The sequence below is a fragment of the Oreochromis aureus genome, linkage group 7, assembly GCF_013358895.1.
Source record: "Oreochromis aureus strain Israel breed Guangdong linkage group 7, ZZ_aureus, whole genome shotgun sequence".
Classification (NCBI taxonomy): domain Eukaryota; kingdom Metazoa; phylum Chordata; class Actinopteri; order Cichliformes; family Cichlidae; genus Oreochromis; species Oreochromis aureus.
This window is the reverse complement of record NC_052948.1, coordinates 12,501,294-12,520,205: the sequence shown is the minus strand read 5'-3', so window position 1 is coordinate 12,520,205 and position 18,912 is coordinate 12,501,294. Positions and strand designations below refer to the sequence as shown.

General features: G+C 40.5%; 1 protein-coding gene across 2 annotated transcripts in view; it reads right to left on the bottom strand.

Annotated features, from left to right (window-relative positions):
• The window catches only part of scaper (S-phase cyclin A-associated protein in the ER), a 59,848-nt gene that overhangs the window by 12,525 nt on the left and 28,411 nt on the right, over positions 1-18,912 (bottom strand). For both annotated transcript variants that reach the window (XM_039614553.1, XM_031747371.2), the window contains 4 exons: positions 10,617-10,732; positions 3,887-4,010; positions 1,738-1,967; positions 28-183 (listed from right to left, as the gene is read on the bottom strand). In XM_039614553.1, the coding sequence (XP_039470487.1) occupies positions 28-183; positions 1,738-1,967; positions 3,887-4,010; positions 10,617-10,732 (626 nt within the window). The remainder of the gene's footprint in view (positions 1-27; positions 184-1,737; positions 1,968-3,886; positions 4,011-10,616; positions 10,733-18,912) is intronic.

Genomic DNA, 18,912 nt, shown 5'->3' with positions numbered 1-18,912 from the left:
TGTGTAACGAGTAAGAAAAAGGCTCACCGTCCAGTTACGACAAAGCACAGCTTGCACATGCTGTGCAGCAGAGCTGAGGCTTGCTGGAGGAAGGCTGACATCTTGGGGTGCTCGTCTACAGGACCTTGGACTGACAAGAAGCAGCCGTACAGCTTGTCAATCAACCCCATGTTTACCACATAGCTGGAAAGCAAACAGAGAGGAAAATGCATACCGGGGTTTATTAAATTTGTCCCTAAATGTTAAAACAAGTTAAAAGTGCGGAACATTCTTGGTAAAAAGCTAATCGCACACAGGCAAACAAAGACCTTTACTGTGCATACCTCCACAGTGGTACAGCTGAAAGCCAATACCTTACCTAAGCCATCCACCCCCTGCTATTACTGTGATATCTTCAATTTGTCTTTGCCAATGACAGGTCTCATGATCATGTTCCCTGTACTCTTTCAGCCACAAATCACTGCTAATAGTGTCATTAAAGGGCTGTTGTGGCCCCTGTGCCAGCCCAGCTCTGGGCCCTTAACAGTCTCCTGACCCGAGGCTAGTCTTCTCAAAGCTCCTGCATGCGTTAACCTTTGGGTACAAAGAGCTTACGGAAATCTAGAGGGAACTGCAGCTGCCAGTCCAGACTTTCAAGTTGCTGCTGTGGTTGCTGTAAAGTCAGTTATCGCTCGTCTTATCGCCATTTTCAACGTTCACTTCTTTTGTATAGCGTTTTTGTTAGAACTGTCACTCACTGATCTCCTGATTATGAACTGAACTGGACACTTGAACCAAGTGCCATTGTTTTGACTTGATCCTCTTCCACGGCTTTACTTGGGCTGAAAGGATCTTTCATCACACTTTTGTCCTGTGCCTGCTTTCTGTTTAACAACCTGTTTGGTGGTCGCACTTGCCACTTCGTGTTGCATTATTGACTATGCACTGGAAACACAACACATACAGTGGGCTAAAAGCAGTCCAAAACAAACTGAGAAACCAACAATGGGCAGAAAGGATATGGGGAGATCCTTTAAAGTGCTATATACAATACGTTGTTATAAAAAGGGAGACTTTTGCAAACGCTTACAATGTTTTCATCTTATATTCTTCCTCGCATACACATTTTAAGACAGTTGAGGTAAATCTTGCATTTGTACTCAAGACTATCAGTCCGAAGACACCATTTTTCTCAGGCCCTCTCTTGCCTCTAGGGTTATAACTGGGTCAGTGGATGAGATTGGTGGGCCTGTGCAGCTGCTCTGTCCAGATGAATCATGGTTTGTGGGAGGGATACTGGAAAGACTGCACTAGTCCACAAGGTGTCATGAGGCCGGGCCTGCCTTTCCTCACAGTCCACATTTCTCCATCACAGCCTCGACTGCTATAGCACAGACCCACATAGCTTGAAAACCAGGTTCAGGGGTAACTTTCAAAGCTTTGGAAGTGAGCGTATCATGCCACTTTGTGACTCTCCCCCCCTGAGAAGCAGATTTTGCTTAAAATGTAGCACAGGCTGGAAGGAAGCCAGATTATACCTCATTCTCACACTACTCCCATTCTAACAAGACGCTGCTTGGACCGCTTCCAAGCAAACTGTCATTCTGTCAGGATATTCTTTACATAAGGCATGTTGTTGACCAACTCTAAACCCAGTGAAGAAGAGTCCAGGAGTGATGTACAGGAGAGAAAAAAGGGAGCCATGTAGGAGGAGGAGAGGCAGCATGAGAGTAGTACAGAGCAACGGAGGGAAAATACCTGATTAGATCTTGTGTGCGAGTGTTGAAGGACTCTGCGGCAGAGCTCTTGACCTTGGCATCTTGGGAGGAAATGCACGTGTTTTCACCTTGCCCAGAGTCAGAGATATGAGGCCACAGGGACCCCAGGATGGTAGAAATGGTCTGAAGAAGGCCTGTCGTCAAACCCTCAAAGACTTGTTTGTTTACACTGCGCCCAAAAATGGACTTGTCCTCATCGGGGACGTAGAGCTGTTAGAATAAGAAGTGGTGGGGATGTTGAAATAAGAAAGCACAACAAGCAATTATAAACTTATTTTATCTACACTAGATTTTTTTTTAATGAACCCTAATGTTGAGAGACTACAGTAGAAATATAATATTAGAAGAGTGAAAACTTAGTCTTCAGCATAAACTTTAAAAACAGTTTAATTAGCAAAGATGTTAATGTTAAATTCTCTGTTTTTCTTGCAGATTTTCCTGTTGGAAACAGAAAAGCAGCAGCATTAAATAAAATCATGTCTAACAAATTGTATTGTTATACTGTTAATTATGTTTAATTCATGCAAGAATAATAGACCTTTTATCAGTTGATGAAAAATTAGTTTTTACTAACAGCTACAATTAACACCATTACGATATCACAATAACGATTTAACACTTCAAATAAAAATGCATGGAGGTGCCGAGGCTGTAACCATAACCATATGGCTACAGCCTCTTACACCTAAGCCATGTTACAACCAGAACAGTCTTAAAAAAAAAAAAAACACTAACAGCCATTTACAATTTTTTTCATATTGACAATATTACATTTTAAAATATCAGAATGTAGTTAAAGTCATATCCCCTTCTCCAAAGAAATGCAAAAAGCTTTTCAAAGCATTTCTTGAGGTACGCAAACCTGAAACATGAAAAAGATGTACGATAAACCAGCCACACTGACAAGATATAGTCCCAAATAAAATGGCTGCAGAAAGAAATCAAACAGCACAGCAACACAAGTATTCTTCTCATTTTTATTTCCAGGCAAACTTCACGAAAACAGCAGCCCAACGCTAAAATATAGTGCCACTGTTTAATGTGAAACCCCGCAAAGGTCGAACCTTCCCATTTGGTCTAATGGTTAGGGTGAATGCTGACAGCGTAGGTAAATCCACCGACATTCTCCACAAATCTAATTAAAAGGGGGCATGTTCATATGGCAGTGCAACCCCCACTGCTTTACTCTCACACACATTCCAAAACATGGACGCGCACATGAATATGTGCAGGCGTAGGCAAAACTCAAAGTTAAAAGTTGTAAACTTAAAAAAACCCCAAACAAATATATAAAATCACAACTTATGATCGAATCGGAGTTCAAGCGAATGTTGAGCTCAACTCTTAATCTGCAGTCAACGTCAGGAGAAAAGTTAGTTCATCCTCTGCGGTGCTGCTGGATATGTCAGTCAGCAGAGCAGCTGTGGGGATATGTTTTATATAAACTGAAGCATACAGGCGAACCTCTCCCTCTGTGCCCTAAGGAAATATGACTGCTTTGGATTGGAACTCGACTGGGGAAGGAAGCCCCAGTAGAGTTCATGCGTGCACCACAGCCCTGTGTCTGTGCCTTGTCCTGTCTGGGTTGCGAGTGTAGGCGGCCCCAGTGAGCCGCCACCGTTGGATGTGTGGAGTGGACTGATGTTTACAGTCCTTCTCTCAGAGTGCTGAGGGATATGGGGCTGACATGTCGCCGCAATGCAGCCTCCCATGCCCGCCTGCCTCCCTGAGTGACTATGCTCTCACATTCACTCAGTTGGGAGGCATCTGTGGAGAAGTCGGGCAACGGTTTGTTACTCGCTAGCTCTTTGTCATACTCTGTTTTTCATTAACACTGCGGTTGTAGCAGACAGCAGTAAAAACGCTGCTTCCTTTATGGTCAAGCCAGTGTATATGAGCAGATAAATGTAAAGAAAACATGAAATTCTTAACATGTGCAACATTTATGTGTGGCTAGGAGAGAGGCCGTGTTTGTTTGATCACACCTGGAAACACCCTTTGAGCATGTTTGCCTCTATATTTCCTGTACTTAATAGGAATGTAAATAATGTTGTTGGCAGAAACTAATCACACAAAACACTGTATTACATTGCATCTCCCATCTTCTGCATTGGGATGCACACACTTACTGTTAGCTGATGCAGCAGCAGGTCCATAAGGAGGACTATCTTGTTGCTAAACAGCACATAGGAGCAGTTGAGCGCGCAGCAGGAGCATGCCAGGTTGTAGATATTTACAGCAGAACAGAGCGATCTAACAGAAAAAGATGACAAAACTGTTATCGATCAAAAGCTTGACATAAGACAAACCTCAGGGCACAACGCTTTACCCCTTCCAATTTGTTAAAGAACATGAACTACTGGGATGTAAACGTGACCGGGGCACTGACAAGACTATCTGCAGGCATTAGAAAACCAAACACACTCTTCTATATTTGTGGTTCCTTAAGGGTGCAGTTTGTCTTCACGAGTCAAAAGCATATCTCACTGACAGCAAGAGTAAGAAAGCCGAATTGAGATATAAAACACTCATATCAGCTACTTATGCGGACACTCCCTTCACGAGAGCCACCTTCAGAGGTGCTGAGTACAATCTCGGTCTCATCTTGGCAGAGATGGTGCAGCATTTCCGCTGGAGAGATAAAACTATTTCTCTTAGCAGCTCCGCACAGCACAGCCGCCAGGCAGCCCCAGGCAGCAGTCAGAGCTGAGCCCGTCAGCGTGCCTCTGTATTATGTCTACTCTGCAACAAGCCCCAGAGAAGATTAATGCTTCAGATAACTGACCAATCATTCTGCTGTGACTGCTCCTCCCCCCCTTGCCCCGTTTCATCAGTTAATATTTTCTGACAACTGTATATTTTAGCCATTGGAGAAATAGCGTGTCCTATCTGCTCGCTGGAAGAAAGGAATCCGCCTCTCCAGTGCCTAAAGTAGGCCATGTTTATTTCAAGTGGTAAACATTTTGATATCTACCGAACCTTCACATCTGCTGCGCGTTTTCGGTCAAACCACACTGGCATTGTGAAGAAAAATGGATTAGGTGGAGGTTCACTAACGTCTGTCAATAACGTCGCCCACTCCTTTTTTTTTTTTTTTTTAACATTACTGACAGAACAGTTTAAAGCTCTAAGACATCGAACGGTGTAACAATATGAGAAACATTATGTTTGAGGATAGCAACCAAGTTTGACATCAAGGATTACGTCCATACACCTGAAAACAATAAGAGAGCGCTCAACAATCACATCGAAAAACTACAAACTGTGTCATTAAATGTACAGCAAATACATTGAGTTATTTGAGCAGTTCATATCTTTATGAACTGGAAAAAGTTAACTAATGGTTAAGTACACCGATAATGGGAGCGTTTGTGGAACAACAAGGTGAGGTAACATGAGAACCCAACCAAACTTTCCTTCGTGTGCAGTCATGCAGCATTAGATTCTCAGAGCTCGATTCCCGAGTCAACATTGCACAAAAATTAGCTTCGACGCAAACACCAATATGACAACTCAAAAACTTTTCACCCATGAAAACAGTGGTAGCTGCCGTGTACATTCCTCAAAGGGACACGAATTACTTTCGGTCACCGGTGTGTCATTCGAGATTATGTGATATCTGAGTAAAGTGCACAATAGTAGGGTTATCATATTATCGATCAGATTAAATGGCAAGGAAGGGTTTGACTTGATTACTGTCTTGTTAGCATTCAGGTTACACAGAGATTTTGAGGGTTTGTAATCTGCCGAATGCTTGGGTTAAATTTTAATGGATATGACTGTTTTTAGGACAAATAAAAGCAAAAAAAACAAATAACATAAAATAAAATAAAATAGAAAACTCCAAATAAGTCATTAGAATTTATTTATAGCACTGTCAAATGCTCTTTTTTATTGTCCGATCTAGTGCTACGGCACCGACTTCATTTTGTTTCACATTTTGGTCGGTCTGTCCATAGCTGAGACTTTTTAAATGCAGTCTATCCGTGACTTCATTTTTTTAAGTGTTCCCATGGTGACAAAGTTTAGGTATACCCCTGTATTCATGTTGGCTGCTGCAAAACAGTTTTCCTTCTGAAAACTGCTGTTTCCACAGTTTAGAGTCCCATCCCTGTGACTAACTGGTGACCAGTCCAGGATGTATTGCTAAGTGTCAGCTGGGATACACTCCAGCTGCTCCTCAGCCACTACCACCCTTCACTCCACCCTCTTAAAGGAGACTATAAGGACACACTGGATATTTACTGTACTAAATGATACTACAAAGTGTATTATTACAAAAAAAAAAAAAAATAGTCCAACAGTAGAACATTTAAAACTACCTTTAAAAATGAATTCAAGGCAAGACTGATCAGGGTATTCTTATTAAATCGCTTGGAAAGTGGTAAGAGAGATCAGGCCTTCAACTCAATTAACTTCTCATGTAATGAGCATTCAGTTGCTTTGTAACACAGCTAATCAGGGCTGTCTATGGCCATCTTTTAACAAATGAGTAAGCTGTCAAAGGCGTGTTTGAGTTATATGCCCTTACACCAGACTGTACAATGAACCACCACGGTGATCTGTCTTTGGTTTCCTCCCACCTAATTGAGCTTGATGAGCACGACACCTGATAGTCCAGCCCCTCTGGGAATCTCACCCCTCTAAACACCCCTCATTGACAGCTCTAGTCAAAGATTTTGAGGAACAATTTGGTAAAGTGCCACACCACCCTTTCTCGTGTTACACCAAAACTTTGTGGGGACTGATGTGCACCAGTCTATTTAAACTCTCCACATTCCTCACCCTACACCACTATGGGATTCTCATTACATTGGAAATATTGTGTTTACCAGGTTTCCAAAACTGCTGGCTATCCCAGCTCACCTTAAGCATTTAAGTATCGACATGGATTATCACTGTTGGACTTGGGAGCGGAGTTTAAGACAGACCATAATATGTAAATAAAAGAACAATGTACGTTCCCTACACTAAATTTAATCCCACACAAGCAAGGAATATTATTTTACGTGAAAGGTAGGCATATTCATACAGACATGAAAGTAGCGCACTTGATCTTGTCTCGCACCCCCATAAACCACTGAGGTTTTATCCTGCTAAAACCCCAGGAGCCAGCTGGTTTTTAGATACCATAATCAACAAGGATAGGCAAACAACAAATTCAATAATATAACAGCACAAAACTATTCCAGAAGCAGAGGATTTGTCTGCAAAAAAACTCAAAGTGTGGCTAATAAACTCTCTGGAATAAATCAGAAGTAACAACCATAAACACAGGTTCCCTAGCACTTAGATATACGGTTATGGATTGCGGCTATCTTTCACCCAAGTCCATTTATCAAGGTAAATGGCCAACTGTCTGTTCAACTGACAACAGGACAACAAGCATATAAAAAGGGTCTTTATGCTTTTTGTCACTGCCTTGAGTTATCAGCAATGAGATCTGTGCTCCTCAACCTCAGTCTCACATTCCTCGCCCTTTCTGTGAGTTTCCTATGTGTGCAGTCAAGCCTGACAGGGGCAGCGCTGCAGAAATCTGACTAACTTCCAGATCAGGTTGAGCCCTTGCCTCTTAAACAGGGGAAGAAAAAGAATCCTAAGCCAAAATAAAAGGTGAGGAGCAGACCCATTTCCTTGTGCTGTCAAACAATACCTTCATTCAGAGCTATCTAAATGACATTTAATTTGATTCTGCTGTTGATCTCTCCGATACCCTGAGTGCTTCCAAGACATCTACCCTGGCTGTCGTGCCACACTGGCCTGCTATGAAGGAGGAGAAATCTGATGAGCCGTCACGCCGCACCATGCACACAAGTGAAGGCACACACACCTACGCACGCACACACTCCCAAATGGCGGAAAACATCCTGAAATAAAACCACAGGTAGCAGGTCTGATTTCACAGGATACAACAGGTCATGTGAGACAGAAGTGGAAAGACAAATTGGGTTAACACGCATGTCCAGGGACTGTAAACCTCTCTCTGGAGCTCACCTGTTACAATCACAGCACCGATTTTCTTTAAATTACTGGAAACTATCGACACAAAATATGACCAAACCCTCAGAAAATAAATGTTTGAATTTCATCTTTGCTACCTAATGTCACAGATCAGCGCCTCTGTTCTTCTCATTGTTCAGTTCGTGTACCGGATGATAACACTTTGCACTGAGACTGAGAACATTTGTGCATTTTGTTCCCTTCCCCACTGTGACCCCTATTCCAGTCACAAGGACAAGGCATCTGCAATCCAAATACCCACTCAGTGTAACTTTCCATCAGTGTACAAAAAAAATACACTGGATTTCAGCTAAACTCATAATCCGCAGCTGTCATTATGGAAGGACAGTAAAAGGACACCAGCTACAGAAACGAGGATCAACCCCTTCATTTATTTCTCACACACTAAAGAAACACTTTCAACTGAGTGGGACAAAACAGCTAGCTTATGTGCAGCTGGCACACATGATAAGGGGTAAGATTCAATGTTCATCTATAAAATGATGTAGTTATGTATGCAATTTTAACCATAAATATCAAAAAGGAAACCCAAGCATAAATAGTAAGGTCTACTGATTCCTGTAGACATGAAAGTTAAGAAAAAAAAACATATGTAAACTGAATAATATTTGGTTTTGTACTGTTAATTTGATAATACATGTAGACTTGTAATGGATTTTTCACTATAATCTAAGACTGTATTGATACAACAATAAACTGCGAGGATACAACCCTCAGCTGCGTCACTTAACATTAAACAATGTCTCTAATAACAATGACTTAAAATGGCGACAAATATGAATTACTGGAAAAATAATGAAAACAATGAAAATCAAAAGTAAGTTAAAAATTTAAACTGACGTAAATTCAACAAAGCTCATGCCAAAGTTTGGGATGTTATTGTGCCTCTTGTAAGAAATCTCTTCATCTGACGTTAACGACAGCGACTGCATAAACCCTGATCTAGTCACTCCAGCGACCACAGGGTTACACCAGAACATTAGCGGAGCCTCGTCGAGGAATTAGCTCATTAATGTAATGGTAACAAGATGGAATCAGCCTCCCTTGGGAGAGATATGGCAGGAGCATCTCGGCAGCTGCCTTTTTTTGTAAATCACTCTGCTTATCTGGTGGGAGGAGGTGATCAATACGGCAGCATCACTGTAAACAGATAATGTAGCTCACTCTGAGGTTAGCGTCTGTATAGCAGCCCATTAGGCCACACAGCAATCCAGATGACAGATAGTGATAAGCAGACGGCCGGGCTGTGTCCTTATGTTGCATCTCGTCATGAGCTGCCGACTGCACCGACCTGACTGACACAAGAACAGAGTGTGACCTCTGCTGCGTTTTACATTTTACAAAAACCATAAAGAAAATCTCTGCTTACAACCCTCTTGGGTACAAAGCTACTGTAATAAGTGCATTCATTTATTAAACTCTTGTATATGTTGTATATAAACTATCATATACATGCTTTTCTACAGATAATCACAAAATCCTTTGTTCATTTTACACCTTTTCAATAATAAAAATAATTTCTTCCTCACTCAAGACTTTGCTTGTATTGTTACCCAACGATAGAAACACATGGCCCTAATAATCCACCTCTTCATTCAAGCATGTTAAAGAGATGTACAATGCCAAGGAGATTATTGTGCGCACATTTTGTGCTGCAAAGATAGTCTCAATTCAACATAATACTGCTTCGAATTCAGAAGTCTGCTTGAAATTCCCGAAGATTGCAATGATTGAGAAAGAGAGACCACAAAAAAAACAGAAGAAACAATATACATGTGATGCCCTTTAAAAGCATTATAAATATAAGAAGCATTTGTCCATTAGCAGAGACTCAGAGACCAGTAAATGCTAATGAATGGGGGAAGCAAGGCCATTCAAGTCCATTACAGAGTCCCACTTGTGACTATAGCAGGCTCTCTGAAGTTATCTACTGGCAGGCCATGCAAGCGCCAGACCCACAACTCAAAAATACTTCGTACTCTAAATGATAGATGGGACACATGTGCTTTCTGTGTTTCGAGAGAAAAGAAAGAACACAAATTGATTACAGGAATGGAAATGCTTCCCATTTGTTGAAGGGCAGCGCTGTTATTCATTAATACATTTTGAGAGTATTTATTGAGATGAAGCAACTGTAAACGCTGATAAAGTAGGTTAGCTGACATTAGCTCCCTCGCTTTATGCGATTGCAAAAACGATCACATGGAGCAAACAGAGCAGCAAATGTCAGTGAAAGGATAAAGTCATAGAGGAGTCATTGCAGAGGAGGACTGTAAAAGCTAAGAGTCCTTGTGAATTCAGCAGAGAACAGAGAGACAAACAATATGGATCATTCAGAAGCATCCCCATCCTTCCTTTCTTTCTTATCTTTTAGTTAGAAAAAAAATACAAAAACAAACAAACAAAAAACCAACATGTGATAATGTTAATACCACTGCATATTCAATGGTTTGGCTTTTATTTATTGCAACACAAAGCTGTGCTAAGAGAACTTTGTCTTTTTAAAAATGAGTGTTTAAGGTGTGTACTGTCACAGATAAATAACCTAACCCGGTTTGTTGTTTTGTGTTTTTGTTGTCCTTAATGATTATTGATTTATTTATTTTTGTGCGAGTTCAATCAGGATTTTTAAATTCAAATAGCTGTTAACATAAGCTAAAGGGACATATCACCCTGATGGCTTAAACTCCAACTCTGATCAAGCCAGAAGCACAAAAAAAAAAAAAAAAAAAAAAAAAAGGAAATAGCAAACAATTAAAAAAAACAAAAACAAAAAACACATTTATATGTTTTGGTTCACATGAATACAAAAATTCTTAATTTTGTGGTGATACTCACTTGAGAGGAATACGGGGAACTGCGGTGGGTGTGGAGGCAGCAGTGATGACCTGTAAAATTTGTTCCAGAGCAGACAGGCCACCGCCTACTTGGAAGGCCACTTGGTCTGCGTTATTCTGTTGAGGCAAGGACAGAGAAAGAGCGAGGGTAAGAAAGAAACAAAGGTGAAGTCAGGGGACAACAAGCAGCCGGCCTGACGGGGGATTACATAGCTCTCGCTGGAGACGGAGCCTTTCTTTCTCCTACAGGGGTAAAGGATTGAAATGTGAAACAAAGTGATCCCTAAAGTATTCCTGTTTAATCTCAAAAGTGCACAACCTGACTCCGCCCCACAACAGTGAACTTTCAGTGAAAGGCAAAATGCTCTGCAGGCTCCAGTTAGCATCAGGGTGGTCTCAATGGATCACAACAGGCTAAGTAAAAGTGAGAAAAAGCCACGCAGGCGATCTAAGAACAGAACAACCCAGAGAATTTGAATTGTTCTAATAGCATGACACTATAGCTCTACTGCATCATTATCACTATTATACATCTTCTTTGGGTTTGAAACAATCCATTTTAGGTGAGCTTGACTAAATGGCTGAATATCAAAGTGGCTCTGTTCAGCTCTTTCCATGCTCTTATTTACGACTGCTATATTATAGTTTTCAAATACAAATGAGAGGGCAGTGGCTGATGCCACCAGCTGGCATGATTATAGAATACATTATTTCCAAACCGAGAGTTGAAGGCTCTCACACCAATAATATGGCAATGCATTTCAGAAAGCTATAAAAACTTCAACAAAATTAATTGGTTAACATTTATACATTAAATTTCCAGCCAACTTTGTTGTAGACAGCAAAACCTTGAGACCAGGAGTTTTCAAAGTTTTGATCACTGAGTGCCAATATAGGGATGTGGCATATGATGACAGTCAACGTGGAAAAAGCACAAATTAAAGTCTTTCAGTCAGTGTTTTTGCCATCTTTGTTTAGGGGACATTGGAATTTCCTCATGGAATTCAGTGACTTTGGATGGGTTTGTAGTTTTGTAAACTCTTAGTGAGCTGCCTTAGGAAAATGTAGTCAGCACTGATGGCTAAAACAGAGGAAACATTGGAACACAAATATAATGCTAAGTTAGCATCATTTTGAGTTCCTATATCACAAAATGACATGAACCGTGGGTGAATGAGATGCACAGTGGGATATTTTTTTGGCTCTAGCGTTACGTAAATTATTATCAAGGGCTGCAATTTGGCTTTAGACAAATAGGAATTCGATTGGTATGTAAAAATTATTTAAAACAATAAAAAAATAAGGTTAGATATTTTAAATTTTAATATCTTTGGGTATTTCTAACTTAATAAAAAGATTGGCAGAAATAACCTTTGCATGAATCTCACTTATATTAAATAGAAAACAAAGGAGAAAGTTTTACTTTGTTCCTCTGTTCAAACCAAACTTCTTTTTTGAATCCTAACCCTTAATCAGCATTATTATTAGATACAGCATTATTATTAGATACTTCTGCTTGTCACACATCACTTGTCATGTAGTCAGTGAGGAAATGAACTAATAACTGCAGAATTTCAGTAGGAATTTCAGCAGGAACAAATTAATATTTAAGAAATATTTCTTACTTAAAATTATATCCATTGGTTCCTCTTGCTGAATTATTTTTTCCTTACTCCACTTACAATATAAAAATACAAATGAAATGACTCTGCAAAGGAAACCTATAATTATATAGGATTAGATTTCTAACATCATGTAAATAGATAGGCCCCGTCTCCTGTGACGATAGATTAATTGGCAGTATGTGGGATGCTGTTGCTACAGCGTCTCGTACATCAACAAATACAAATCCTGGAGTGGGTACTGACTATAAGGCATGTTTGTGCCTGGTTGGATGAAGAGCAGAGGAAGTGGAGGTGAGCTGCTGACGGAGGGCCTTCTTCACACAACTACAGAGAGCCTACAGGTCACTCCTCCACCTAATGAGGTTACGGTCTCCTCAAAGCTGTGACAGCACTAAAATCCAGCCACTTCACAGTGCTTTTGTTCCACAGATGGGAAGTTGCCAACAAGCCCGAACACACTGAAAGACAAACGCTTTACTAAATTACAGATAAGCTCTTCATCTGTCATCCATGCCGGCTGCTGAGGTAACGGCTCCTCAATTCCGGTGTTAAGAAGAAGAAAAAAAAAGTCTTTGCATTAAACATAATGGCAAAAGTCTCCATGACGGTCTCAAGAGTCAAAGGGAACATTTTTAAAAGACCTTAATTGTGACTTCCTTTCTTTACACTTTACACAAAGACTTCCGTGTTTAATCAATTAGGTCTCGATTACCGAACTTGGCTCAACCCCTCTATTCACCCCTTCATCAACACACCAACCTAAAAGCTTCTGGGCTAAATGAGAAAAGGCAGCTCTTTCATAGTAGCTTATCAAATGGTATTAGAGTGGGTAACCGGGACCTGCCCAGTCCTGGTTGTCTCCTGCAAAAAAATTAAAAAAATAAAACAGAAAAGACTTTGTTGCTCAGTAGCTCCTTTCCTGTTCTGCTGACAGATTTATCTAGAACAATACGGGTGAAGGGATTAAGTTGAAGCTACCTGAACTGCTACCTTTAGGTCTACAGAAAACAAAATCAGACTGCGATGGTTTAAATCAGTGGTTCTTAACCTGGGTTCAATCGAACCCTAGGGGTCCGGTGAGTCGGTCTCAGTGGTTCGGCAGAGCCTCCGCCGTGACATGCACGGCTCATTTCGTGCACCAGTAAAAGACATATCTATGTCCTGAATTTGAAAAAAAAAATCACATTTTATTTTTCACTAAAGAGGGGTTCAGTGAATGCGCATATGAAACTGGTGGGGTTCGGTACCTCCAACAAGGTTAAGAACCACTGGTTTAAATAAAGCCTTGTTTTGTATGATAGCAGCCTGCGATCTAGAATCGCTGATCTTGCCACCATGTAATGCAGTTGCCTTTCTAAGCAAATGGAACAAGCATCTGGCGATGATATATTTCTCCAAACCCAAGGCGGAGCAACAGTATTCGTGTTTATATGAAGGTAATTACAATGACAGCATATATACACAGTGAGCTGAATTTGCATGCACACTTAACCGAATGAAAACAGTGTTCTGTTTCTCTAAGATCAGAGGATTCACAACTTGCATTCCTAAGAGACAGCTACAATAAAGATCCTCCATCCAGGGCTCCCAACAGGATACTCCAACACTTTGGGTAAGACTGCAAATAAGTATGTTTCCCCAGAGTAGATAAGATTATCAGTTAGCAGTTCTCTCCCTACTCATTGTGGCCACCTTAGCTCAAAAACAAACAGGGAAAAACTAAATCTTATGCATTCACTGTAATGTTGCAAGAACTGGGTTGATGACCAAGCAAGTTGTTGGAGAGCATATTCTTAGCCACATATCAGTGATGTGATAGCATTGCCAGCTGGTTTTTATTAAAAACAAACAAACCCTATTATGTCTTCTTCTTAGTCATTGCACTTTCTCTTACATGTTTTTGCAGAAAAGTATGGTGGCACAATGAAGCTGACCTTTGACCTTTTCTCTATAAAACATCTTCACTTGATCCTATAAGATATTGTGTGGCAGTTGGTAAGTACTTCAGTATGACTGCTTGAGTTATGGCCTAAATCGTGTCTTATGAGGTCACACAATCTGTACACATCAAAGACAATTTTATAGTTGCAATGTGGGCTGTGACATCCAGTGTAAAATATTGTCAGTATATCTAAAACAATTACTGCATGCACATAAAGTTTTACTGTAGGCTGAATGTTATCCCTTGCTCTAATTCTTTGCATTAAACCAGGCTAACCATAGCCAAAGTATAATCATAGATTAAAGCCGAGTAACAGTGCTTGAAGTTCTAATTGGTCTTTGAGTGGTAGCAACCTGGTAAAACAAAAAACATAAGAATAAAAAAAAAAAAAAAAAAAAAAGACTGGGCAAAGACAGAATGTCAGAGGCAGCTCCTGAATAACACATCAGGAGGACTTAATCTAATTTTCGCTCTGGGTCACTATTGTTACACCGGGCGATGGGAGGACCAAAGCAGCTGGTATTTTTTGCAACAGTGACTGGGAGAAATTGCTTTTCATAGTCTCCTACCACCAGACAATCCAATTAAAGCAAAGAGGAAGGCACAACTGTGCTACCTCACGAACAGATGGAAAAGAACTGGCAAAGTAAATTAAGGCAAGACTTAAACTTTCATCTGGGTCTTCATTTATGTCAAGGGTTCACCCCCCTTACAACCAAGTACACCAGATGATCATCTCCTTACATATATGTCATCATTATACAGCAGGCCAAGTCTTCTGTAAACCACAACAAGGCTGCAGGAGTAAACATTTTTAAGTCAAAATTTCTAAGTATAAACATGTGTTTATACAAGTCATAATGGCATATGATTTAGGAGGCTGTGTGGAATCATCCATTTCCACATTTGCTCTTCATTCACAAGCTTTGTTTATTTCAAGAAAAAAAAACATGATCAATCAAAAGGCCACAAAAACCAAAACCTACCACAGAAGCCACAAACTGTCTTCAGTTAAAACTAATACACTAAGAAGTTTAAAGCTATTCCACTCCTCACTGGTCTCATGGTGGAGAAATAACAGGGCTGTTTGGAAGACAGAAATGACAGCCTATAGTTAAATTTCTGCAACACTGGAGCTAAAACTAAAACACACTTTTTGTCTTCCGCCAATGATCCAGATAATTTTTAGAATTATTTTCTCCATTTAGTTAAGCCATAGAAAAACCTCCAGGTCTGATATAAAGATTTCAAATAAAATGTATCAAACTCATCTGAAAAGTCTGCTTTATGAGTGACTTAATTTTTTCTGTTTTGGGGTGGGGTGGGGTGGATAATTTAGAAAAATGAAACAATCATGTCAGCCTAGATTTCCCCAGGTCTACACAGATCATTCATTGGCACACTACATATTTAAGGACTGCTTTTGGGAGAACCTGCTTTCGACAGTAAATGCCAAAAAAAACCATACGAAACAAGAAATATAGCAATACAGTTGTTTTTGCACATAAATGTGATTCACGTCCTTTCTTACACGCAGCACAAATCAAGAGATAGTCCACTTCAGATGCATGATCACTTCTGGGAATATTCCGATTGGTTTAGGTTAGAGATGGCACGATACCACTTTTTTATGTCCGATACCGATATCGACAGCATAAATTTGGATATCTGCCGATACCGATATGAATCCGATATAGTGTGTTTTTTAATCAATAAAACTGTTTTAATATCTTGCTGCATTTTGTATAAGTTCATACTCAAGTTTAAATAAACAATAACACTAAAGCAGCGGTCCCCAACCTTTTTTGCGCCACGGACCGGTTTATGCCCGACAATATTTTCACGGACCGGCCTTTAAGGTGTCACGGATAAATACAACAAAATAAAACTAGTACCGGTACCGAAAAAAAGAAGATTTATTCATAACACACGTGAAAAGACCCAGGAAAACCGAGTTAACGATAAAAACGATAACAAAATAACGCTGAAAACCGATAAAAACCCTGAAAACCATACATTTCACACCTGAGCCTCAACTCTCGCGGCCCGGTACCAAACGACTCACGGACCGGTACCGGTCCGAGGCCCGGGGGTTGGGGACCGCTGCACTAAAGCTATTCTGTTATACCTGTATGTAAAAAATACACTGCACCCAAAATATTTCATAGTTCAGCAACACTGATCAATCTAATAAACTTAAACCTACTCCATCCTCCCTATTCTGGTATTTTAAAGAGTACTTAGCAGAAATATTAAGCAACCTAACTAATAGGGTTGCAAACTCCCAACAAAAAAAAATAGGGAACCACCCCCACCCTCCACCTCATGATGCTTAATCGGCGTAATCAACTTTAATTTGATGCAGGGCGAAAAAAAATGCACAGAAATAAATTATTTTTCAAGAATAATTAAATAGATTCAACATCTTTCTTCAACAGAATTGCAGACTGCACAGATGGTACCTTCCCAAAGGAAAAAGTACTATAGCTTACTAGGGTATATTAGACTTAATAGTTACTATATACAGTAATGGACTTCTATACATTTTACATCAGATTAAAACTTTGGGTGTAAGATTCAGATAATTATTTATTAAAAGCTAGACATTTTAAATGAGAATAAGAAAGAAAAGTATGTCTTTGTGCCCCTTTTCCCTGTTCATGCCCTATCGGCCCCCTGGCTACACTTTGCTAGATCCGCCCCTGCACAGTTACCAGCCGTCAGCTACGTAGAAAAGGATCCTGGTGTAGAAAGTAATATTAAATAAATTCTAACAACAGCTTATCAAGCTTAAACGTGCTGCTGTTGTTCAGCCGCTGGTTTCCTCTTTCTGGTGCAAAGTGGGCCAAAAACAAAGAAGAGAGACGGACTCGCGACAGAAAAGCCGATCAGCTGATCATTAAGCAGTTTCACGATTGAAGTAACAGCAGCAGAGGGAGAGAGAGAGGCAGTCGCTCCATATATCGGTTGTTAAGCTTAACATGGGAACGCTTTACAAACATTCAGAGATGAACTTACACACTTGCTTTACTTCTCTCTGGGATAACTTTCTCGGAGATGAAATGCTGGTTTGGTAGCGAGGCTACAAATACACACAGCCGCTCTATCACGTGACACATACTGCTCCCACGTGCTACGGTTATGAGCCGAGTTACGCCGTGTCGCAAGTTTTGTGAGATGTTTTTTTGATATTTAATGGATCGGATTACATTTTTTATTTCTCGCCGATATCCGATCCAGTAATTTAGGTCAGTATCGGACCGATACCGATACGTAATATCGGATCGGTCCATCTCTAGTTTAGGTTAGGAAACTGTTTGAGCAGAGAGTGCAGCAGGCAGGATACAGAATGAAAACTCACTAGCTGCACTGAGCCTTTATGCTATTCTATGCAGTTTAAAGATTGTGATCACACTGCTGACAATAGTTGTGTTCTCACATGTACCTACATCAAGCTATATCTAGAAAGGTTCAGAGTGGCTGTGCATGTGCTTGTCTGAGAACCTCAACATCTGAGTTTGCAACTCTCTACAAAATAAACTGTTTATTTTAAACCAGAAATTAAAATTCAACTTCATTTAAAATGTGCCAGAACACTATGTCTATAATTTCACATTTCTTAAATGAAGTAAGTAATGTGTTTCTCCCTCTCGTTTTTTTTTTTTTTAATTTTTTTTTGAAAAACTTCTGACACTGCTGATCTGGGTTTTAACCTGTCAGTCAGTTGGAGGCCCCAGTGAGAAACCCTGTAATCCTTCCACTCTGCCCTTCACCTTCCCCCATGTCCCCAGATACAGCTCCCACCAATCCCACTACTCACTCAAATCAAGCTGTGAGTGCTACCTAATGAAAACGAAACAATCTTGGTGCAGTATTTGGCTCTCAGAGCCATGTTCCTGCCCTTTTCTAGACAAGCTTCAGCTGAAGGGAATGATAAAGACTTTGAGCAATATATAAATACAAGTGCTTAACAATAAGGCAAGTGTGCATTAGAAAGAAAGGGGGAGCACACTGGGAGAATTGCTTCTCTTAATCACCCTAAGTAAGGAGGGAGGGGGCGAAAAAAAAAAAAATCAGGTTTGACACAAGAAAAATCATTAGAGGCCACAGGGGGAGAAACACAGTGGGGTCAGAGACTAGACGTAGCCTAGAGAGAAAAGAAGGAGTGAGTGGTGGGGGGGTCGGGACCCAAGCAGCAGCGCAGGAGAGGAGCATCGGGTGTTGTCGAAGGGATTAGGAGAGAAAGTGGAGACTGAATCAGATATGGGGGAGAAAAACAAATCTGTAGGTGAGTCAATGACATGAGAGATGCTTGTTAGGTCAAATAATCAAAACGGCTCCGACTTGAAGTGACTCAGGGGCCAGACAGCCATGCTGATGGAGACTCTATTTATTTGACTTTGTCAAGGGATTAAGGAGAGAAGCACTCCCCAGACTGCCTCATTGGTTAATCATGACTCGACACAACTTTGAGTGGATACCACTGCAAAAACAAGGTAAAGGAGAGCTTGACAAAATACTTCACAGACTTGCTTTTAAACTGAGGAAAAAGACAAGGCAAAAGGACTTACACTTGATTTGCTTATTGCAAGTGACACCACTGTTGAATGCAGCGCATCTCCTCTGGCCCACTGACCTGTGACCTCCCACTGGGAGCACGTGGAGCTGAGAGGAGGAGCCCTCGTGTAGTAACAGCTTGCACGCTACTCACATCACACTGGTCCCCTCCT